At 37.1% G+C, this 16018-nt stretch overlaps 2 protein-coding genes across 6 annotated transcripts; one reads left to right on the top strand and one right to left on the bottom strand.

The window, feature by feature from the left end:
- On the top strand, positions 1-3781 carry LOC113729683 (uncharacterized protein At2g34160). The gene is made up of 5 exons (XM_027253935.2): positions 1-177; positions 2000-2048; positions 3024-3086; positions 3192-3256; positions 3380-3781. The coding sequence occupies exons 1-5, from the start codon at positions 67-69 to the stop codon at positions 3476-3478; spliced, it is 387 nt and encodes a 128-aa protein (XP_027109736.1). The 5' UTR covers positions 1-66; the 3' UTR covers positions 3479-3781.
- A 1031-nt stretch (positions 3782-4812) lies between these two features.
- On the bottom strand, positions 4813-13909 carry LOC113732620 (myosin-binding protein 1-like). 5 transcript variants are annotated; one of them, XM_027258534.2, is made up of 5 exons: positions 13696-13909; positions 13156-13291; positions 11430-12593; positions 9471-11002; positions 5052-5466 (listed from the first exon to the last, which is right to left on the bottom strand). In XM_027258534.2, exons 3-4 carry the CDS (start codon positions 12505-12507, stop codon positions 9504-9506), a joined length of 2577 nt encoding a protein of 858 aa, XP_027114335.2. In that variant the 5' UTR covers positions 12508-12593; positions 13156-13291; positions 13696-13909; the 3' UTR covers positions 5052-5466; positions 9471-9503. The 5 variants fall into 5 exon arrangements, with proteins under 5 accessions (XP_071936753.1, XP_027114335.2, XP_027114334.2 ...); XM_027258533.2 differs by lacking the exon at positions 13696-13909 and adding an exon at positions 13417-13681; XM_072080652.1 differs by lacking the exons at positions 5052-5466; positions 13696-13909 and adding an exon at positions 4813-4953 and having other exon boundaries at positions 9493-11002; positions 13156-13681.
- Between the last annotated feature and the right edge of the window lie 2109 nt (positions 13910-16018).

Raw genomic sequence — 16018 nt, 5'->3', positions numbered from 1 at the left:
TAAGAGATAGAGACAAAGAGTGAATCTGCTTGTGGGTTCAACAGGAACTTGAATTTTGAGAAAAACATGACAATGGAAGCTGTTGCAACAAATGGACCAGCCCCGGAACAAAGGAAGAATAGGATTCAGGTTTCTAATACTAAGAAACCACTCTTCTTTTACGTCAATCTTGCCAAGGTTTGCCACTATCTTTTACTACACAATTTCTTTATTGCATGGTTTCTTACTTTGTTGCCCTTATTTCTTGGTAAAGTCTTTTTTTTTTTCCTTTTTTATTATTGTTTTTGGGTCATATCCTTGAGTTGGTTGGTACATTAATCTGAGTGCGCCTGAATTAGATCAGAAAACGTCTGCCAAATGTATCTTCAGAAAAGTAGGATAGTGCATTAATATCTTTTTGTGTACAGAAAAAGGAACAGAAGTACAAATAGAAAACAATGTTTATCTAACAGCATTTCATGGGGTTGTTTGATGATGTGAGGCTGATAGTTTGAGGCTCTTGCTTTTTCTATTTCGTGAATTGACTTGAGTATTTCTTCAAGAAATCAGGCCTAGTAAAGTGACTTGTGCTCATGTGGAAGAGAATCCACTTGGTGAATAGATTTGCTTCAGCTAGCTTCAGTTTTCTTCATCCTGTTGGGTTCTTCCAATTGTTTGACTTATGGACATCTAGTTTTTTTTTTTTTCCGAAACGGTAGATGATTGTATTACTAGACAAAAGCTGTACAAGTGCGAGCAAAGGCTCGATTGAACTTTACAAGTAGCAATGCTACCACTAAGGAAACCAATGTTCCTCATCAAAAATAATGCCCAAGGCATGAATGCTAAGCTTGGAGCTTAGTTGAGTCTTATCCTTTTTAATTAAACAAAAGGAGCACAAAGGAAACAGCTCTCTCAAATGAACAATGTCATCCACAACAGTAGCTAATCTAATGTCACCAACGCTGTTTGTGCGAATTTGGCTGAGAAGTTGTGGGTTTTGCACTTGGAACTGCACTTCCCTGATGTGTGTCCGAACTGGCATAGAGCCAATCTTACACATGGCCAACTTAAGTGCATTAGCATCATCCAGCAGTGCTGAACCAGAACTTCTTGCTCGAAGTGCCCACCCTCTGTGTAATCTTTGATCAGGCTGCTTAATAACAATTCCAATACCCATGTTGTGATTGTTCATGGTCGAAGTTGCCCCTACCGTCACTTCCAGTGTCCCAAATGCTGAATGTAACTGCGGTATGGGTGCATGGAGGGTTGCTGTTTCGTTTGTACTCATTCCACATTCCTTTGTATCAAGTTCTACCAATTCTAACCATTCCTGATGTGCCCTCTGTACTTATGGACATCTAGTTACCAATATAGAAGTTGAAATATTGAAGTTTGATCCGTCAATCAATATCACGTAATTGTACGCAACTGATGACACTAGTGAGTAGATCCTACCGCATAACTGCCACATCCTGAATATTCAAAGTTATGGTTGGAGAAAACTTTCTAGTCTTACGAAATTTCAGTTAGGACTTAGGAGCTGATTTTAGTTAAAATTCTAAGTTTGGCTTTAGTCCTAGGATCTGCTCTCCAAGTAAAACTTGAAACAACATGATGCTTTTTCGTTTTTTTCAGTCTAAACACATTTATCTGTTCCAATTTGTTTATAATCCTCAAAAATTGTACACCATCCTCAAAAAGAATTCTTCTGGCAATAAAGCGGCTTCCAATTATTCTTAACATCCTGATGGCTAGATTTCCTACATGACGTTAAGTATATGTGGGATGCTTGCTCCTGTTTTGTCTGTTGCTTTGGTTCATAAATTTTAACGAACAAGATCCTACAATAAGAAGAAACTGCTCGTTCAGAAATGTGTTTCCTTCTGTTAATCTTCTATACGGGACAAATGTTACAAAGCCAAATCTTCAAAGGAAGTGAACTTGAAAACTCTAATTTTTAGATGTTATGCAGTATCAAACTGTGAGTTATAACAGATAGCTTCGTTCTTTGGTGCAGAGGTATATCCAGCAGCACAATGAGGTTGAACTTTCTGCTTTGGGAATGGGTAATCACCAGAACTCATTTACTTATATATATTCTTAATCTTGAAGCATTTCATTCAACTCCTTCATCAGAACTCAAAAATGACATTCTAAATAAGGATGGGGCAACAATAATCTACTAGATTCCATGGTCACAGAACGCCCCCAGCTAAGACCCCCAAAAGAAAGAAAAGAAAATGGTGTATGATAAGATAAAAGCCATGCCAGAGCCTGGCTACACCGGCAGTTTTGCTATCTAGTTTTGATGCTTAACTACTGCTCAAGTGCGTTTGCTCAGCTACTGTGGTGTTGTATGAGGAACTGATAACAATACATATTAACTTTGATGAGTTAAAAATCAGTACCTGCACTAATTTGCAAACATGCTTCCGCACTGGTATTTTACAAGTGTAGTAACGCCTATTAAGGTATTGATTTCCTGAAGTGGAGTCCTTGCACCAGGCTTTTGGTAGCATTACGTTGTTGCAGATGTTTGCGAAATGAAAAGTCCCCTTTCTGTTTATTGAATCGTAATGACAATATTTGGAGCTTTCAAATGGTCACCACAATTTCTACTTGTGGTGAATTCATAACTGATTGTTGTGCACAGAGAAAACTTGACCTCCAACATGGTTCGGAAATATTTCAGGCTTTCATATGCATCAAGTAATTTTTAATTTGTCAGGGTATGAAGTCAAAAAAAAAAAATCTTATAATTTTGTTCAAATCAAGGACATTGTCAAGATTAGGCAAGATTATAGACATTGAATCGACAAACAGAATGCAAGATTATTGACTATAGTCATTTAAGCTGGAGAAGAACCAGTGGAGAAAAATTTAATTATACCGCATCTCTTTAATTTGTAATGATTGGTTTTTTTAATTTTCCAGCTATACTTCAATTAGTTTGAATTTCCCTCATGTTGAGTATCATGTTCTGCCACTTATTTACTACAAGGACAATTTACTCTTGCTAATCTTCGCATAAATTATCGCAGCAATCACCACAGTTGTTACAATTGCTGAGATTCTGAAGAATACTGGATTGGCTACGGAGAAGAGTAAGTTCAATTGCTCAACGATTCAAGAATCTCTCTTTCAAAATAAAGTCTATCTGTTACTATCTTCATCTACTGAACAGTCATCCTAATGATGAGTTTGAACAGAGGTTTTGACATCCACAGTTGGAATGAAAGATGAATCGAAAGGTCGCATGGTTCAGAAAGCCAGGGTAAGTAAAACATCATTTTCATATTAATGTGAACTGTGACCATGTCTATACCAGAGGGTAATATACATTGAGCAGAACATCAGAAACCATACTGACCCATATCATCTTTTCTTGACTTCTCAGATTGAGATTGTGCTAGGAAAGACGGAAAAGTTTGACGCACTGATGAGTGCCAAGGGACCTGCAAAGGGAAGCAACAACACTCCAGATGAGAATCAGTAGGAAAAAGAGAATGGTAAACTGTTGTAGCTTATTGTATCTCGTAGAAAGTTTGTATAAGAGGAAGAGTTATGCTGCTTTTCCAGTTATGCTGCTGCTACCATTGATTTTGTTAACGAGAGGAAGCCACAGCAACGCAATCATCAAAGCTGCTAGTGTGGAAAATATGTGGCTGTTAGCTGTATTTTGCCTCCTTAGAGTTGTTATATGTTGCAGTTTCCTTCAAACAATTGCATCTTCTCAAGATGGAGGAGAAACATAGATATAGTTAACAGGAAATGAATACAGTTTTCCTGTTTGCTAGTACTAGTTACTTTCATTTCATTTCCAGTTCTGTCAATTTACAAGTGTTTCCTCTTAATACTCTAAGCAGAACCCTTTAACCATTATGGAAGTCTCATATACAAAATATACAAAAATGTCATATCTTAGTTGGTTTAAGGATTTTACATATCTGAATGATACCTTTTCACCATTTTAGCAGAACCTATGCTACTTCCTAGGTAATTTACAGCGCGAACTCTTGCTGCTTCAACTCAACTTCACCAGCAAAAACATAAATTAACTTCCAATTTACACTTACTAATCTTCATTTGGCTGGAATGGATTGGATTCAACAAGGGACAATGTTAATTTTAATTTCAATTTTTCAAAGGCAGTCAAGCTTTTGAACCAACAGGAGAAGTGTTTATGACATAAGAGCTTATTTCTCTCATAAACTTTTCATATCTACACCCTAACGACTAGGCTATGTTGCTAAAAGTTTTGTGTCATCCTCATACCCCATCCAGCAATAAAAAAAAAGCTCCAGTTTCGTTTAACACCTCTCCATCCAGTTAATGCACCTCTCTGAATATAACCCCTCCTCTAAGGGAGCAATAACAGCAATAAGCACATCTTCAAAACACAGCCAGCACAGTTTCCTAAATATTTTTCTAAGTGAGCCAAATTAGTTCCCCAGACCATCTATAACGATCTACAAGATCCACCGGAAAACAGAAACCCGACACAACGGCTGATTACACGTCGATACAGCAGCTAAATAGGAGCGTATAAAAGAAAGATAAAAGCTTCTTTCTCAAACACACTTAACCCTATTGGTACCAAAATTTTTGTGTTTCACCTTCGAGTTTGTCATGACAGAGAGAAATCTTGGCAACATTAAAAATTTTAGCTGAGCACCATAAAAAATTGTTGATGATTGGCCTCTCACCAGACACATTCGATGATTTAAGGCAGTGTCCCAGATGGGGTCGATCAGGAAACATAAATTTAGAGAATTTTGACATAAGAAAGAAGAAACCATAATTAATGGAAAAAACAAAAGACAATTTCAGTGAGCAAGTATAAATCTTTCATTTAGCACTCCGAAATCCAGGGCACCGCTCCATCCACTTACAAATCTTCTACATGAGAGATCCTCCAATTCATTCCACCAGCCCACCACAGTATTTGGTGTAAACTTGCATTGCTGGTCGCTGGTTATTAGCACAAAATATGCATTAATTCTTGTGCAGTAAAATTTACTCAGAGTGCTTTTCCAATAACCATGGAAACCTGAGCATCTTAAAGAACCTTTACAAGCTAAACACGAAGATTTAATATTAATACAACATTTTGTATACATGTAAGGATCACCCTTACCCTATAAAAAAAATCTCTCTCAAAGTGCAGGAATTCCTCAAAAGGGTATGAAAGTGAAAATGAATGGACTCAAAATACTTTACAAGCAATCAGATGAAAGCCACAGTGGGAGAAAAAATAAATGTATAATTAAAGGGGAAAAAGAAGGAAACATTGAAAATAAGTAAAAGATCTACACACTGCTTCATGCCAGAAGAAACAATCTAATGATACTGTACAGTTTATCCAGCATCTCCATGATTAGATATGTACTGAATCAACACCCTGCTTTGCAGTGAGTCAATCCTATCCAGATAAGCATCTAGTGATTAAATCCAGCATCTTCGTAACCAAAATTATGATGGCATCTGAAATATTCATGACGATAAATTAAGAACACAGGTAAATGCAAAAATTGCTATCAGAACTAAGTTTACTACAGAAAAATGGCAGATTCATAAGTTTAAAAGACAGAGCATTCCAGAACAAAGTATGACAAGGTAGAGCTCTCACCCAAGAGGTCATAATCATTTTCAGTAACATAAGTGTTTCCAGGAATGACCATCAAAGAAATTAATGGGGAGGATATTCATGGTTGGTCTTTGTAATTGCATCTGTTCTAAAAGAATACATGAGGACATGAACAGGTCAACCTTGACCATACTGGGATCTTTCAGTGGCAACCAAAGTCAGAACCTTTCTTATGTTTTGCAAGTAATGTCAAGGACAGGCAAAACTATCATATAGACATTCAACAGAAACCAATGACTGCATGAGTAGCATACAACCTCTACCATTCCACCAGTGATGAAATGCCCACTACTCATCTCAAAGTTTGGATTAGCTAAAAATGCTATACCAAACTTGTCATAGGTTCTCCAGCTCTAAGAATGAAAACGCAGAAGAACACACATACCAATGGGCAAATCTATGCGAAATTATGGTATAATTGTTGACAAGATGAGTAAAGACACAATAAGTAGAAAAATGGTGTACAGTGTGGAATCTGAGGACAATAGTTATAACTACTCCATGTGCAAATTTTTCAATACGATCTTCAAAAGTTACAACTGGAAACCTCCACAAAGAAAGCACGTCACAGACTCCCAGACTATTACAGCCACATTTGGTTAAAGCTTTTCAAAGCTCATAACATTCTGTTGCCTCTAGCACTCTTACTTCCTTGATCGACTATATGAAGACACTGATATCCTATCAAGTTTTGGTTCTTAAGTTCCAAGTTCTGTTCGGTGTATGCTTTACTATACCAAAGGTTAATATGCATGATCCATGAAGGGCCACGCTCAAGTCCAAGTCCAACCTTTGGATAGTTGTGATGTTACAAGTACTTCATTTCACTAAGAGTTTGATAATACTGTAAAAACTCTCACCATCCATATACGCTAACTAATCACAGTATATCACCAGTTGACTAGAACAGGTCAAATAGGCAATTTGACAATGAACCAACAAATGTTATTTAACACTTCTCTACAAAAGCAGGATAGGGAGCTCAATTTAAGTTCTCAAGAATAGGACATCTTATTGGTGCAACACCAATTTTTATAAGGTGAGGATTCTTCATCTTTAAAAGGTGTGGTCCCTAGGAAACCATACTCATGGTTTCTAAATGGAATGTACAAACAAATAACCAGAATATGGATTTTGCTTTCTTCTCTGTAGAGAAAAACAGCAGTTTTGAGAACCTGGTTTGTAGAAGGCCATTTAGAATGGGTTCTGCAAAAATAAATAGGTAAGAAACTGAAGAAAACACCAAATAGCTGCTAATGTAGAAATATAGTGCAAGCACCCAGAACTAATGCTAAACAACCTCCAACTCATAAACCAACTTTCTTACTAACTTATATTCCTGCAATAAAATGATGCCACATCAATTAGTTAATTTTGTGACTGGCTTAGAATGACCTCAAGAAATCAGTAAAACTGAGAAATACTATCTACAATCAAGATCAGTATCCTTTTCCTCAATATATGGAAAAAGGTCATCAATTGAGCATTCAAGGTGGGATCCATTACACAGAGCTATATTCTAATGTTCCATCTCTCTCTGGTGCATTAATGTGCATACTCAACTAGCCTATGTGCAAATTCATCAGATGGTGGGAAGGATTGTTAGAAGCTGATACCAGGGACAAGGGTCAAGATTATATAGCTCTAACTGCAAACATCCTCTGGCAAATCTGGAAAGCCAGAAACAGCAAAATGTTCACTGATAAGTGTACAGATAACAGATTGATTGCACATAAAGCTCATCATGGATGATTGGAGTTCATAGAATCAAAAGATGACACTGAAAGGAAGCACACTACTGGAAAAGTCTCAAAACTTAAGAATGCGGGAAATGGAAGCAACCTACGGAAGGATTGATCATGATCAACACAGATGCAGCCAATTCTAGCCAAATGATAAGAACTGGTATGGCTGGTGTAGCGCGGGACTGGAATGGAAAAATACTCAAAGCTTGGGGATGGCAGGAAGATAGACGAGGTGAACCATATAAGGAAGAAACCACAGCCATCAGAATGGCTCTAATTATAGCCAAAGAAACAAAATGGAGAAGAATTGAAGTACAATCTGATTGTAAAGGTGCAATTGACAAGGTTCAAGCTGGAAAGGTAGAGGACTCCACCATAGCAACCATCCTTGAAGATATACAAGCAATGAGAGAGATGTTTGAACACTGTACTCTCTTTTGTTTATAGAACAGGAAATGTGTGTGCATATACTATCGCACAATTTGCTGTGAAGCTTGTTATGAATGTAATGTGGGAGAATTCTTTCCCCGTGTGGCTCAAGAAGAGTACACAAGATGATATTGGGGCAGCTGCCCCTATTTTGTAAAGCAAATCTTGTATTATCAAGCTATTAATATAATGATTGTTCTGTCAAAAAAAAAAAACTATGCGCATCCCAACTGGTGAAGCACCTAATATGCACGATTCTTCAGAATCTCAAAGCTAAAGGACCAAAAAAAGCATTCTGATGTCAACTAGGAAGATACTTCTGAATGCAAACTAACAGCCGAGGAATGTGGAATCTCAGGTTGTTTATGAGGACAAGTATATGCCCAAAAAGTTTTTCATTTTGTCGAAATTCCTCATAACTAATTAACTACTAGGTCAAGATACATTAGTTCTGTATCTTACAGGCATCTGCTCACTTATCCACGCCTGATTCTCCTTAGTACACCAAGCTACCTCAAATAAGTCCCACATGAAAAGAATATTTCTAAGCTGGAGCTATTAACCTATATATTATGCCTTGAAATCTACGAAGAGTTACAAAAACAAAAAAAACAATCAACGATACAAGATATTATTGCCACAGGAACTAATAGCCATGCAACAGTAGTGTGTCAAATAAAAACGTCTTGCTTTGTTAAAATTAAGCAGAGGTGATTTTGTTAAGATTATCAACAGAATCAACAAGGCAACTTAAAAAGATATTCCGTCTGTCCCATAAAAATAGGCTACATTTTGTTTAGCATTTTCCTCATATAATATAGTTAAAGCAATCATTTGCTCTTTCCTCATACACCCCTCCATTAATACAAGATGAATCCTATTATCCCCTTCAAGCTAGTGGCTCATGTTCCTAAATCATTTTTGGAACTTATCGCTCTTTAATACTAGATGAGTCATGTTTGTTGATAAAAAAGTACATTAAATATGGGCATATTAGTAAACCTATAAATTAACTACTTGCTTAAAAAGGAAATAGGCATATAATTTGGGATGAACACAGAAGGAAAGTGAGCACATTTTATGGTATGGAGGGTGTTATTATGAGAAAGTTAGAATAACAAATTAGTGGTATTAAGGCATTTTCCTTAATTTATTAATTTATCCCTTCTGAAAGTTCAGCTAGACAGATTTTTCCATTCCCGGAGGAATCACGTATATATTTTTCCATCTACACTGGTATCTTTTTTCAACATACAAGCTGCATACTAGATCTTTTACATATCATAAATTTCCTTTACAGAGTCACAAGGAATAGCAATCCTACTGGAACCTGTGTCTCACTAAAATGGTATTAATGACAACAAAATTGTTTTACTGCTCATGACACATTATTACCTTCGATATTTTTCTTTTATTTTTAATCTGAAGCTTTATCCAGTTTTATCGTATAGAAGTTTAGCCTTGAAAAAAGGAAGCATCTACACTTGCAACACAAAATTTTCTATTGGCATTAGAAATCTTCTGCCCTCGAGAGGTAGACCACAGGTGTCATCCAAACACTTGCATACAGTACAAGATTTAAAATGCAAAAACAAATAAGTAAAAAAGCCTAAATTGCAACCAGTCAAAGAAATAGCGATTAGCTTGATAATGATTGGAGTCATCACCTTTTGATAGAAAAATACTGACCGTGTAAAAACTCAGCCTTTTCTCTTGATACCAAGGGAATGTAGTTCTCTCACATGACAAGCTATCTTTTGAATAAATTTAAGTCCTTCATCTCCTCTGCTGAGTGAGTTGATAGAATGCTCAAGAAAGCTGTGTTCTGCCTCAAGTGCTTCTAACCTGCCACTCAGCCCATGAAACTCATTTTTCAAAGCGTCTAATTCAGCATTCTGGGGCATGTGTTTCGGATTCATGAGTTCATCACTTCCTTTCTGTAATTGGTTGGATTTCTCATGCTGGCCAGCAGATATCTTGGGAACAGAAATGCTTGCTTCATGCAATGAAACATGTTCAACTGAACCATCCACTTCAGCTTCACCAATTTCTGGAGCAGCTTTGCCATCATCAAGCAGTTCAGTATCACTAGAGTGATCATCTTGATTAGCTATGTCCAAATAAGAGCCATTACTTGAGAAAAGTTGAAGTTTTTTTTCCAATTTTCTTAAACATTGAAAAATGAGCAATACTTCATCCTCAAATTCTGGCTGTGAGCTCTTCACATTAATTCCCTCATCCTCAGTAAACTTGACCAATTCATCGGTTTCATTGCAGGAATCTGGCACATTAATATTTGAGTCACAAAGTCTTACGGTTATTTCTGCTGAGCCTGTTCCTGTCTGCTTTGGCCTTGTCCCTCCAATATTTAATCCATAGTTTGACTCAGGAAGATCTCCTATTGGAGGTAAGTCACCTATTGTTTTGCTGTACACTTCAAGCTCAGCCTCTAGATCCTGAATTTCTTTTTCTTTCTCAGCTAGAAGTTCATTTGCTTTCTGCAGAGCTTCGACATCGTATTCCTCTTGTTCTTCCATCATCCTTACACACTGCAAGGCTTCCATGTGGAGAGCAGCTTTTTCCTCCTGTAATCTAGTAATCATGGCCATTGCTTGGTTAGCTGCAACTGCAGAAGCATTTCTCTCTTCCTCCAATTCTTTATACAAAGCAACCATAATTTTCTTATCATGCTCAACTTGTCTTTTTAACCTATCAATTGCACTTTCACCTTCAATTTCACTGACAGTGCTACCATCAAGAGATATACCAGACTCATTTCTCTCCAGTGAGATCCTCTTCTGAAGTATCTGCATCCCAACAGAACTAGAGGTATCAGAAGCTTTTAGTTCATCAACACTTCCGGATACCCTGGGGCTTACGTCAAATAAAGGTAATTCAATCCCTCGAGCAGCAGATAACTGTGACAATAAGAGCTTCAAATCTTCATTCAATCTTGCTGAATCCTTCATAGACTTCTGTTCCGAAAACTTTCCAGACAACTGCCTTCCCCTACTGCCAATAGCCAGCTTATATGCATCACCAAGTTCCAAAGAACTGGGCATCTGTAAACCAGCGTCACTTGTACCAGACTTCAAATCTGACTGTTTCTCATTGGTTGAAGTGGAGTTACTTGTCAACTCGTTAAAATCATCAGACTTTGTAACAGCCTTTTCTAATCCAGATACTCCTACAGCATCCACTGCAAGAAACCAAGAAAGACCAGAGATAAACAGGTAAACTGGATTTAGTTATCTTTATTTTGAGAAACCACCTACATTTGTCTCAAGTCTTTCCAAATCATACTCTTAATATAGAAATATTTAGTCCAGCTTCATAGCATTTGAAAATCATTTTCCAGCAATTCAAATCTGGAAATTGATAGGCAGGAATAATATCTGAAAATTCAAATATCCATTCTCTTTCCTCTTCTTTTTGTTATCAAAATTTTATTTTGCAGTGCATAGGGTTTAAGAAGGTGGATTATTGCATCATCCATGTTATGAAGAAAAGACATCAATGCACATCAAAGTACCAAAAACATTTTAGACCACAATGCCTCAACTGGTAATTGGTGTTGAACATTGTTGAAAATTTGAAAACTTCTAATAATGAATGCTTGCAATTACCTTTAGACTCATGAACAGAAGATTGGTTGACATCAGAAGATGGAATCACGTCACTGAAAGATTGCAGCTCAGATGGTGCAGCAACACAAGTCTTGTCTTCAACATGCTGGCAATTAATTTCCTCAAGACCATGTCCTATTGGTGGAGTCAACCCTGAAGACTGCAGATCACTAGCTTCCGCTTGCTCTGAGTCCATAACTAAAGACTCAGATGGGTCAATCAATTTTTCTGAACCAAGATTATCAACCTGTAAATCTTTTTGGTGATGATCGGCAACTATGTCCTTTTCCCCTAGGTCATTAACACAGAATAGCTCGGTAGCAGAATCATCATCAAAATTAGAAGCTTCAGATTCTGTATCAGAAGTCATCTTGACCTTTTCATATTCTATATGTGGCAAAGGATCACCACTCTTCTTAGCTTTCCAGCTACCTAAGCTTTTTTGGGATGAAAGATCTCTCATCCCCTCCCTTTCATCTCTATCATGTATATTTGATGCCAATAAGGGAGCATCAAGTTCAGTGGCCTCATATGATCCTGTCCTAAACAGCATGCATCTTTGACCTCTAGAAATCCATGGCTGATGGCAACAGGAACACTTTCTTCCGTCTAAAGCACTGAGACTATTATCAGCAATCAAAGGATCATCATCAAGTCCAACATGAGGTACATCCCCCAATTTCCCCACCAGCAATCTGTATGTTTCAGCATTGGACTTGTTCACAGTGGCAAAGGAGAAGAGGCAATTCTCACAAATTCCATGAACATCAACAAGATTTTCGTGAAGTTTGCAATGAACTAAGGATGAGATTTGTAATTTATGTTTTTTGCAGATCAAATCCCAATAGAATCCTGCTTTTTCCTTTCCCAGAACATGATCCAGTCTCGAGCACAGTAGGCACGGAATTTGCAATTGGCAATAGCTCGCAAATTTTGTAACTAAGTAGGAGAAACAAGCATCAATAAACAGCAGGAATATCAAAAACCACTCGTGAAATGCAGCAGCCAAAGCTGCTGTAATGGTCGGTTGAACAACTCTCTGTTTCACTTTAATAGATATACTCTCTCTTCCATCCATTTTGTAGTAAATTAAGCAATTATTACACCAGATTCAACACCTACTCCAACAAGAGCCTAAATCAAAGACGCAATGAATCTCCAATCCTGAGAATGAAGACAAACACGGAACAAGAATAAGGTGAGCAATTGAAAATAACTTGAGACAACAAACAGCTAAGAAAGCACATCATCAACATGAAAGAATGAGGGGGACAAAAACCACATGCACAACCGCTGAAAAGCAATACTTATCCCCAAAATCATAGTTCTAGGTGAGTTATAAAACTTCATACCAGAGACCATATAATACCAAGGCAAGGATTATTAATAGAACCTTTTAACTGTTAGCCCAAAAAAAAAAAAAAACCCACAGCAAAGAAAATGTTTTACTATAGAAGATCCAAAATTTCGACCCAAATTACATGAGAGCACTGATACAGATGTTTTACTCCTTTAGTCAATACCAGAGATGATTCCAAAAACCCAATTGCCATGAAAGATCCATTCAAAAATGAAAATGGAAAACGGAAAAAACAAAGGCAAAAAAAAAAAAAAAAACAGAAGTCAAAAGCAGCAAGCGAATCATACAAGACATCCATAATGAATTGTAGATACATGTCTTGACCAAAAAGATAAAATTGGCCAAAAAATGACTGCAGAAGCAAACCTGATCAATCAAGAACCCTGAATCACAGTAGCAGATTTATAGGCGAGCCAGCCAAAAAAGATAGTGACTCTTTCCCCGCACAAATGCATGTAAATCCCGAGCCCAGAAGGAGAACGAACCCAATACAGTTTTTGCTCTGAGGAAAGATCCCAAAAGAAAGAAAGACAATCTCAGGCCCAGGATCAAGTATTCAGGGATCAATTAAATATAGTATCCTCTTTTATTCGAAAACTTTCTTGAATGGGTGTTACATATACTTACACAAATCTTGACGAAAATTTAAAACCTCCCAATACTAATATATATATATATCCCGGATAGAGCTGTAACTGCAGAAGAACTTTTGTTTAAGCCATTTTAACATCAATTTATATGTACATTTACGTAACTCTGAGCTGGTGAAAAATGGAATTGCTAACTAAAGTCAATTTGATTCGGAGACAAGTTGTGTTGACAGATCATAGGATAATGGAGAAAAAAATTCAATTAGACTTTAAATAAATAAAGAAAAGTTGGAAAAAAGGGTGAGAGAAAGCTGACAGAAGACCAAAGAGTCGGCTGCAAATTTGTGGGATTGTGACAAATACGACAACAACTACCGAAAGGCAAAAGGGGTGTTTGTTGCCGTCGCCACCACCCCCCTTGAAAAGCAGTAGGAAATAGCTTTTCAAAACCAATCAAATTCAAGATTCTTTTGTGACGTAGCTAATGGAGCAAGTGCCATTTTGGTATTGCTGACAAGAAGGGGTGGCTAAAGATTAAATGCTCGATTTGGATTTGGTGTTTCTTGGGATTGTTTTTAAAATATTTTATCATAATAATGTATATGAAAATTCTATATATTTTTTGTGATATTTTTGAAATATATTTTGAAATATTTTTAAAGTTTAAAAATATTTTAGTTTGTTTTTTAAAAAATTAACAGTACTACTCATTATCTCCATCAACCACCGTTGCCACCCACCACTACCACCATTCCCTCCCTCCTCCCCTTTTCGCCTTCCCTCCTTCTCTTTTGTCCTCTCTCTTCCTCCCGTTCCCCTCCCTTTCCCGCCACAACCCTCGCCCTTCCTGCCTCTCCCTTTCCAAGCTATCTGCGATTAGAGCGGGGAGGAGCGAGGAGGGAGGAGGGGAGGAACAGGGTTGTGGCGAGAAAGGGGAAGGGAGGAGGGAAGGGGAAGAAGGGGAGGAGAAGAGAAGAAGAAGAGAAAAAAGAGGTGGGAGAAGAGAGAGGAGGAGGGAGGGGGTGGTGGTGATAGTGGGTGCGGGTGATAGATGGAACAAGAAAATGGTGTACATTTAATTTTTAATTTTTTTTTGTATAGTTGAAGTTGTTTTTGATATATTGTATGCATGTGGTGTTTTTAGAGTTATTTTGTTTGTGTATTACTGTAATATTGTATATGAAAAACTTATTTTTAAAAAAATGAGGAATCCAAACAGAACCTAAACTCTAAAGATGTGCTTTTGTTACCCATAATTAGGAGGAAAATTCTAGAATATGGTAAAGTGAGGTTCGAAACATTTGGGTTTGGAAAAGTCTGTATTATATTATGTAGTGGTTTGTGAATCCTAGATTATTGGTGTCACCATACTGTATAATATACCCAGAAAATGTAGTAGTATAGCAAGCATTCAAAATTCATGAAAATGTAGAAGGTTTTGAATAGAACGAAAATTTTGACAGGCAAAGAAATGGCGTACAATAGAAACATCAGGGGAAACATATAATTTTCTATTAGCTAAGGAGATTATTGCTACGTTCTTTCTCTATGAGAGCACTTTCTCACAACAAAATCCTCGTAATTGGAAGCTCTGTAGTTTTCAGTTCAAAATTTTTCAGAAACTACGGTACGATCCTTCAAAATTCAAAAATCCAAAAAAAAAAATTAATTAGTTAGGCCTCAGGAACATGGAAGGAGGACATATAGTTAGTAGAGCTTCTCTCTCAAGTTGTAGTTAGGTGATTTGCAAGAATCTCATAGTAGCAATGGTCTATGGAATGGCTTTGGGTATTGAAGATCTAGAGAGAATCTTGTGGCAATTTGATCTTTCAGAAAAAGAACAAGAAGGGGTCCAACTCGAGGGCTAACAAGTCAACAAAGGGGTGGAAGAATGTTAGCTAAGTTTGATTTGGAAAGTTATCAGAGACAAGGTGGCAAACATAATGGGGATAAGGAGTTTTGCAATGTACATGTGGTGACATTTGAGGAATTTGAAAGTAATAGAACAGATGATCAACCTATTCAATTCATATTCAACAACAAAGATGACATGGAAAGGGCCTAAGGCGAAGGTTGTGGCTCTTTGATGGTCAACCATTGGAAGAGGTGACAACCAGACGTGTTGTGTCATTATCGTGTTGTGCCATTGTTGTGTTCTAGTCGAAAAATCTCATCCTTAACCCAACCCATTAGATTTTCTTGTCGTGTCATGTCATAACCTATTTATTAATGGATTGACATTGTGACAACCCCACCTTCCCCTAGGACGTACTCGAAGGGTTAGCGGAAAGCCTGTCCAACTCTCGCCAGAACTCACTAACCCAAATATTCCCAATAGGCACTAAAACGAATAATACAACTTCAAAACATCACAATCCAGTGCTATTTACAGTAGAGTCACTAACAATTCAATCTTAGAGTACAAGTCAAAGTGTTCAATCTTACACGAATACATATGAGATTTACTAATACAGAGGAGTTTAAACAAAATGTCTAAGGTCTAGTACTAGCTCAAACTCTTTTCAAAATCACTAACCCAAGTCTTCGCCCCTAAAAGGAAAACAAGGATAACAGAATGAGTTTTCGCTCAATGAGATACCACAGGGTCATGCAGTCAGATATAAAACGAGAAAATAAAA

This window comes from Coffea arabica, chromosome 2e, assembly GCF_036785885.1.
Source record: "Coffea arabica cultivar ET-39 chromosome 2e, Coffea Arabica ET-39 HiFi, whole genome shotgun sequence".
NCBI lineage: Eukaryota > Viridiplantae > Streptophyta > Magnoliopsida > Gentianales > Rubiaceae > Coffea > Coffea arabica.
The sequence above is the reverse complement of the archived record's forward strand: the minus strand, read 5'-3'. Positions and strand labels throughout refer to the sequence as shown.

What these genes read in the sequence shown, in the direction of transcription:
- LOC113732620 (XM_027258534.2), bottom strand. Translation starts at nt 12,507, where the DNA reads ATGGATGGAAGAGAGAGTATATCTATTAAAGTGAAACAGAGAGTTGTT. An exon ending in TTCTGTTCATGAGTCTAAAG is followed by an intron (nt 11,003 to 11,429) that starts GTAATTGCAAGC and finishes GGTTTCTTGCAG; the next exon opens with TGGATGCTGTAGGAGTATCT.
- LOC113729683 (XM_027253935.2), top strand. Translation starts at nt 67, where the DNA reads ATGACAATGGAAGCTGTTGCAACAAATGGACCAGCCCCGGAACAAAGG. An exon ending in TTTACGTCAATCTTGCCAAG is followed by an intron (nt 178 to 1,999) that starts GTTTGCCACTAT and finishes TCTTTGGTGCAG; the next exon opens with AGGTATATCCAGCAGCACAA. An exon ending in ACTTTCTGCTTTGGGAATGG is followed by an intron (nt 2,049 to 3,023) that starts GTAATCACCAGA and finishes AAATTATCGCAG; the next exon opens with CAATCACCACAGTTGTTACA.